Below are 7,981 nucleotides of genomic sequence, written 5' to 3'. Positions count from 1 at the left end.
TACTGATGTGTGTTTTTGAGTGTGTGTTTGTGTGCATATACCTGTTTACATTTTTCAGTGTGTGTCTGTTTGGGTTTTTGAGTGTGTTTGAGGATATGTATGCAGATTTGTGTGTTGTGCTTTTAAGAGACATATTTCTTCATACTGACCTCATGACATCCTCTAGTATAACCTGAAATGACCCTCCCTCCCTCCCTCCCCTTCTCCCTCCCTCCCTCTTTTCCTCCCCCTCTCTCTGTCTGTGCTCCTGTTGCCATGGCAGATCTTCCACATGACCTATGACCTGGCCAGTGCAGTCATGCGCATCTTCAACCTCATCGCCATGATGCTGCTGCTCTGCCACTGGGACGGATGCCTGCAGTTCCTGGTGCCAATGCTGCAGGACTTCCCCTCCGACTGCTGGGTCTCCCTCAACAAGATGGTGGTACGCACGCACGCACGCACGCACGCACACATGCTGCAGGACTTCCCCTCCGACTGCTGGATCTCCCTCAACAAGATGGTGGTACACACACACACACACACACACACACACACACACATGCAGCAGGACTTTGCTTCTAGCTGCTGGGTCTCCCTCAACAAAATGCTGGTACACACACACACACACACACACATGCATTTCCCCACACAGAGACACTCCCACCCACAGATGCCTAGATTGATCTGATTGGTCCTATCATTTTCTCTCTCCCCTCAGCTGTTCTTTTTGCACTGTCTCTTCATCACTGCCCTGTCCTGCTATATGTTTAGATTATTTGTGTGTGTGTGTGTGTGTGTGTGTCTGTGTGTGTCTGTGTGTGTCTTGCTTATCTGCCATGGGCTTTCATGTGTCATTTAAGCTGGGGGCTCTGATTAAAGGATTTGTTTTATATTCATGAGTTGTCAGTCAAACACACACACAAACACACACACAGACACAGTCATATAAAAGATTGTAAGAACACATGCACCATAGAGGAACAGATGCATAATACAATCAAACACACACACACACACACACACACACACACACACACACCTACATACACACCTACATACAGACACATACACACACACACACACACACACACACACACACACACACACACACACACACACCTACATACAGACACATACACACACACACACACACACGCACATACACACACACATACACACACACACACACACACACACACACAAACATACACACACAAACACACACATTCTATGTCATCTTCTCACCATTTCAATGAACATGATTTTAGAGGGGAAACACAGTTTACAAACATTAAAAAACATCTCTCTCACCCTCTCTCTCTCTCACTTGCTTATCTTCCTCTGTGAGTGTGTTTGTATGTGTGTGTGTGCGTGTGTGTGTGTGTCTGACTGTTTAACACATGCAGTTAAACTCCCATGACAGTTCATGTATTCGGTGAGTTAATGGGTCTGGGAGCGAAGCTCCTGAGGATCATGTATAAGTGGGGACACAGATGACTCACAGCAGACACACAGACACACATACATACCCCCCCCCCCCACACACACACACACACACACACACGAACAGTTGTCCGTGCTGGCTCCTGGTGTTGGTGTAATTGTTGCCATTGAATGCTCTGTCATTAGCCTCATTGATAATCAGCATGTGAGTTCCTCCCGCCCCCTCCCACCCCCAACAGCCAATGAGATCGCTAATCAGGGCATTGCTCTCTAATTGCTCTAAATGCTGTCATGCTTGTTGTTGCTGTTGCTATGTATGTACACACACACACACACACACACACACACACACACACACACACACACACACACAGACACAGACAGGCAAAACACAGCTCCCCTCTCCCCTCTCTACCCTTTCATCTTTGGTGGCTGCTGTCTCCCTCTGCAATATGAGTTGTGCTTATCTATAAGAGAGATGAAGAGTTGAAGAGAGAAAGAGAGAGAGAGAGATGGAGAGAGAAACAGAAACTAATGGATAGAGAGATGGACAGAGAAAGGGTCATGGAGAAGGAGAGGGGGAGTGGGAGGGGGTGAACCGATAGAGAGATGGAGAGAGACAGGGAGAGAGAGAGGGAGAGAGAGAAAGAGAGGATCAGTGATAAGGGGGAGGAAGAAAGGAACATAATGAAAGAACAAGTAAATAATCACCATGTGAGTTCCTCCCGCCCCCTCCCATCCCCAACAGCCAATGAGATCGCTAATCAGGGCATTGCTCTCTAATTGCTCTGATTGCTGTCATGCTTGTTGTTGCTGATGCTATGTATGTACACACACACACACACACATCCTCAGACACTACACAGTTTTAATGTTCAGTTTAAAGACACATACACACACACACACACACACAGGGATCGCACACACAGTTTTTGTCCTCTCTTTCTGTCTCTATCTCTGTCTTTTTCTGACTTTTACTTGTTCTTTCATTATGTTCCTTTCTTCCTCCCCCTTATCACTGATCCTCTCTTTCTCCCTCTCTCTTTTACTTTCTCTCCCTGTCTCTCTCCATCTCTCTATCGGTTCACCCCCTCCCACTCCCCCTCTCCTTCTCCATGACCCTTTCTCTCTCCATCTCTCTATCCATTAGTTTCTGTTTCTCCATCTCTCTCTCTCTCTTTCTCTCTTCATCTCTCTCTCTCTCTTTCTCTCTTCAACTCTTCATCTCTCTTCAACTCTTCATCTCTCTTATAGATAAGCACAACTCATATTGCAGAGGGAGACAGCAGCCACCAAAGATGAAAGGGTAGAGAGGGGAGAGGGGAGATGTGTTTTGCCTGTCTGTGTGTGTGTGCGTTTCTGTGTGTCTGTGTCTGTGTCTGTGTGTGGGGACAACACAGCTGTCTGCTTTGTTCCTATCACAACCACAGATAAAAAGCAGGATTCAGACGCTGTTTAAAAGGAGCCCCACCCCCCCCCCCTCTCTCTCTGTGTGTCTGCCTCTATCCCCCATCAAACACACAGCAATACTCCCACTTTCAGGCACCCCAAGAAACACACACACACACACACACACACACACACACACACACACACAAACAAACACAAACACATACACAGACTGACACCCTCCCCCACACACATACACACAGACATACACATACACACTCATGCCGCAACCCCAAACCCCCCCCCCCCCCCCACACACACACACATGCATACAGTCTGACAGGCAAAAACATACACACACACACAAACACACACATACACACATGCACACACACATACACACATGCACACACACACACACACAGAGAATCATCACCCTGTACGTAGGTCCTACTCTCCTGGTATCCATAAGGGAAGGCTGAGTGGACTGTGTTCCATTAATTCCATCATATGTCTACAATGGGGGAGTCTAAACTCTAGACCACAATTATGCAAGATGGACCGCAGCCCAGATAGTTAGCATCCATATTTTACTGCTGAGGGGAAACCCCCATGATGTATGTACAAAGACTGCTGAGCTGGAGTCTCTCTCTCTCTCTCTCTCTCTCTCTCTCTCTCTCTCTCTCTTCTCTCTCTTCTCTCTCTTTCTCTCTGCTACCTTAATGCAAATGGAGACAACCTGTTTCTAATCCCCCAGGCTACTATCATGTTGTGTGTGTGTGTGTGTGTGTGTGTGTGTGTGGTGCGGTGTGTGTGTGTGGTGTGTGTCACAAGCAAGGCGGAGGCAGGAAATGTGTTTTGATATTTAATCAGAATCAAACTCAAGCAGTCAGTTAGGAATAGTTTCGTAGACAAGAGTTTGTGAATCCAAAATACTCACAAAGGAATTGTCGTTTCTAGAAAAGTTAGCAACGACGTTGCTCAACCACCATGGTACGACGCAACTTGCGACCAAACAACGACATTGTTACACCTGTTTCCAGAAAGCATAGTACCTGTGTCGCAATTCGCTACCTCTGACGTTCGAACACCATAGTTCCAACAACGTTGTTGATGACGCAGCGATACATATCATTGGTGGAAACAGTGGCAACGTGTAGGCTAATACCCCACCCCCTAGAAATTTTCTGTCACAGCCTATGTCGACATTTTTCTAATTTAAACTGAGTGATTAATGCTGGCATTGTCATTGCCATCAGCAAAAACCTAAACCTATTGCAAGCATATAAAACAGTTAACTTAAGCCGACCAATATGAGTCATTATTTGTGTTAAATATCTATGTTGGAAAAAATATATAGCCTGGACGAATGTCTGGTTATTGCAAACTTTATCACCTGTCTCGTGGCTCAACGGCAGCGCGTCAGTGCACTGCGCGCTCGGCCAGAGTTCGCATCCAATCTTTTCTTTTCACCTCTGAGTAAGAGTAGGCCTACAGGACACAACAATAGGTTTTGACCATACATATTTATTTACTCTACATCGAGAGACCAATAAGACATCAGTCAAAAATAATTGAATCTACGTGTCACACTAGTTCACCTGCAGGTAGCGAGAAGCAAGAGGACAATCTCACATCATAAGAAAATCGAGCCTAGGCCTACAACGCTGGGATAACAAGTCACCTGCTTTAGCCACTAGGCCTACACCATTTATCACTGTGCTGATTTTAAGTGTCTGTGAAGATTATAATACTAGCTTATCAAAAAGCAAGGCAATACTCGAATTAACATAAAAAGCAAAAATGAGCCAAGTAGGGGAGTCAGTCTCTTAATCAAAAAAATAAATCATTGAGCCACGAGATAAACATCCACTTCATATTTTTTGGTTAGGCGGTTGTGATTTTTTGTTAGGGGCAGTAGTTCAAACAACCAAACTTTGCGTCCTTGTTTGCGATTGAGAGTTCAAACTCCCTTTTCTAGAAACACCAAATCCAAGAATGATGGAGCGAACTACCAAGGTTGCGACGCAAGTTAGCAAACAACGCTTTCTAGAAATGAGCCCCTGAGCGTCATCTCACATTCCCTTTAAAGGGAACACTAAACACTAAAAACACACTAAAAGACTGTTAGTGAATGCATAGTGATATTTTTGCAATGTAATCTAACATTACCTCACTATAGACGATGCTGCTCTTCTGTCAGATAAGCTCTCCTCTCCCATGCTGATTCTGGGGCATTTGGGTTAAATGGCATCGGCATGCAGTTCAACATCACGTCTCCTTAAGTCCTCTAATATTTCCTAATTTATGTCATCAACACATCCATTATTCCTGGAAATGTGTAGCCTACGCTAGATTTATGCCTATTTTTTCACATCTTAATGGACACCATAATGATTTCTTTTGTGTGGTAATATTTTTCCTTGTAATTATGTATGGTTTGCAGAAATGGGAACTACTGCATCTGTATAGATGAGAGGAGCAATGAAGCACACGCTACATTATGGCCAAGCAAGTGCACCTGCAGGTGTAGCCTACTATGGCCGTACCTTAGGTCAAGGTACCCCGTACCTTGACCTAACTTTCCAACTCTGCACAGTAACCCATTCACTGCATGACAGTAGGTTATTTACAATATTATCTGTAAAGTAGAGTTTGTAAACACATCAATTTAATGCATGCACAACTTTTGTTTGAACAGGAGAGAGAATAACAATGCACGGACGCAGCAACTACAGAAAAGGCTACTTGCTGCTTTATTTTACTATCTAGTTGCTGATTATCAGCACATAATAAGCTGATTTAAGGCAATTCACTAACTCAAGACTTCAAGGCCATCATGGATAAAAAATGTTTTTTGAAAACAACAAGGATGGGAAAACAAAGCAAAGCTAGGAGTTATTTCAGATGGGCAACAATAACGTAGGCTAGGCAAAATTGTGGTGCTTGTCAAAACCTTAGCACAGCTGGAATAATGCTTAGGCTGATGTTAAAGCGCACACAATGTTTAAAGCCATACACAACGGTAAATTGGAACAAAACTAAAGGTAACTTTAGCCTTTATATGGCTGTATAAAGTTGTCCAAATGAATTTGTCATAATTAGGCGTTGTAAAGATATTGCATGTGGATGTTGTATTATATAGGCTACTTTTTAGGTGACCAATGCACAAACAAAACCGGGAAACGGACAAATATCAAGGCTTGATAGGGGCCTCAGTCTGTGTTTGTGTCTCAGTCTATGTCTATGTCTAAGTCTGAGTCTGAGTCTGTGTGTGTGTGTGTGTGTATTTTTAATCAGAAGGTGTCTGGCTGAGTTGCTGTCTGCCTTGGCTGACAGGTGGAGCTGAGTTGGAGCCGGACAAAATCTCCTCCTGTCCACACACATTTCCCCTGGTCCACACACACACACACACACACACACACACACACACACACACTCTATTCACACCCTTGCAGAAACAGTCTAGCGCTGGCCCTGATCTGGCTCATGTGCTCTTGATGCAGACTTCCAGTCCTGGGGGTCGTTTCTACAAAAATTAGCAACGACGTTGCTCAACCACCATGGTACGACGCAACTTGCGACCAAACAACGACATTGTTACACCTGTTTCCAGAAAGCATCGTACCTGTGTCGCAATTCGCTACCTCCGACGTTCGAACACTGTAGTTCCAACAACGTTGTTGATGATGCAGCGATACATATCATTGGTGGAAACAGTGGCAACGTGTAATACCCCACCCCCTAGAAATTCTCTGCCACAGCCTATGTTGACATGTTTCTAATTTAAACCGAGTGATTAATGCATCTGCAAAAACCTAAACCTATTGCAACAGGGTTCCCGCGGATCCTTAAAAAGTCTTAAATACAACTTTCAGTTTTTTAAGGCCTAAAAAAGTCTTAAATTGTCTGGAATGTCTTGAATTTTTGAAAAGGAGGTATTAAATGTGTGTAGGCTATTGGACCGCCAGCGAGTGCGAGAGAGCGAGTGAAATGTCTCCAGCCGGTTTTGTGTATTTTTTAAACCCAACTGTATAAGTGACTATAAGGCTACTGGAGGAAGTGTAGTGGTTGCAGAGTGAAGATGTTTTTTCACGGGTGTCATTAAAGGCGTGAAAACGGTAAGAATATGTAAAAATATGCCTGACGTTTCGTGGTGTAGCCGAGGCCTGAGAGATAATCAGGTAGCCGTGAGCGGTAGAGTGAGAGGGAGAAAGTTAGCGATAGTGTGCCAGGGGGTCACTAGTCAGTTAGCAACTACGTTGCTCAATCACCATGGTACGACGCAACTTGCGACCAAACAACGACACTGTTACACCTGTTTCCAGAAAGCATCGTACCTGTGTCGCAATTCGCTACCTCCGACGTTCGAACACCGTAGTAGACCTCTCCAGAATAAGTCCCGCCTCCGTAACTTCCGTATCCATCCAACTTCCGGGCGTGGATTGTCTATGGGAAATAACATGGAGTTTCGAAATATCATACCGGTAAAACATCTGTAGGTAGCGAAGTAGAAAAAGCTGGTGGGCAGATTGGCCTACACACTTCTGCCATCTAGTTTCCACTGGATTTTTTGATTGTCGGTGCCGTTTAAGTAGTACAGTGTTTTTCAACCTTTTTTGTGCCACGGCACACTTTTGACACTTAAAATGTCCCACGGCTCATTCAGGTCTCAGTGAGCATTTCTAATGACCCCTCGAGAAGTGACGCGCCTGTCATAACCACCCTTCTACCCCCCCCCCCCCCCCCATGCTGACCAGGCCTGACCCTGCGTCTGAACCCCTCGCCGAGTCTTGTGAAACATACTACACTACACAGTGGGGCCGCTTCCCCAAGGGCACACACACACACACACACACACGCACACATGCAAAAATATAAAAATGCAAAAAAAACTAGTATTATGCTAATAAGCCTTATTATCACCTTATTATACTCTTGACTATGTTTACGGTCCTCTTTGGCAAAGAGTGTGGCCTGACTTCATTGGTAAACATCTTCTTCGTGGTGGGTGGACACATGTTTGGAGTTTAAAATCATTGGAGTTCCTTTGAACTAATCACGAACAACCATAGAAATATCAGTAGAATATTGCTATGTTTAAGTGTAATAAAGTGTGTACATTATAAATATAAATAGAATACTATGGGTGAGATAGGGGCAAAAT

The 7,981-nt window shown here is 44.5% G+C and overlaps 1 protein-coding gene across 1 annotated transcript in view; it reads left to right on the top strand.

Moving 5' to 3' along the window:
• Nucleotides 1-7,981, top strand: part of LOC143135178 (potassium/sodium hyperpolarization-activated cyclic nucleotide-gated channel 2-like) — an 83,121-nt gene that overhangs the window by 19,820 nt on the left and 55,320 nt on the right. The window contains exon 3 of the mRNA XM_076295902.1: nt 263-424. Coding sequence (XP_076152017.1) covers nt 263-424 — 162 coding nt within the window. The remainder of the gene's footprint in view (nt 1-262; nt 425-7,981) is intronic.

The sequence above is a fragment of the Alosa pseudoharengus genome, unplaced genomic scaffold (assembly GCF_046254945.1).
Source record: "Alosa pseudoharengus isolate Yale_2024_CS ecotype anadromous, Long Island Sound unplaced genomic scaffold, YU_APseudo_1.1 YU_APseudo_1.1_scf_2, whole genome shotgun sequence".
NCBI classification, from domain to species: domain Eukaryota; kingdom Metazoa; phylum Chordata; class Actinopteri; order Clupeiformes; family Clupeidae; genus Alosa; species Alosa pseudoharengus.
This window is presented reverse-complemented; position numbering and strand designations above follow the sequence as displayed.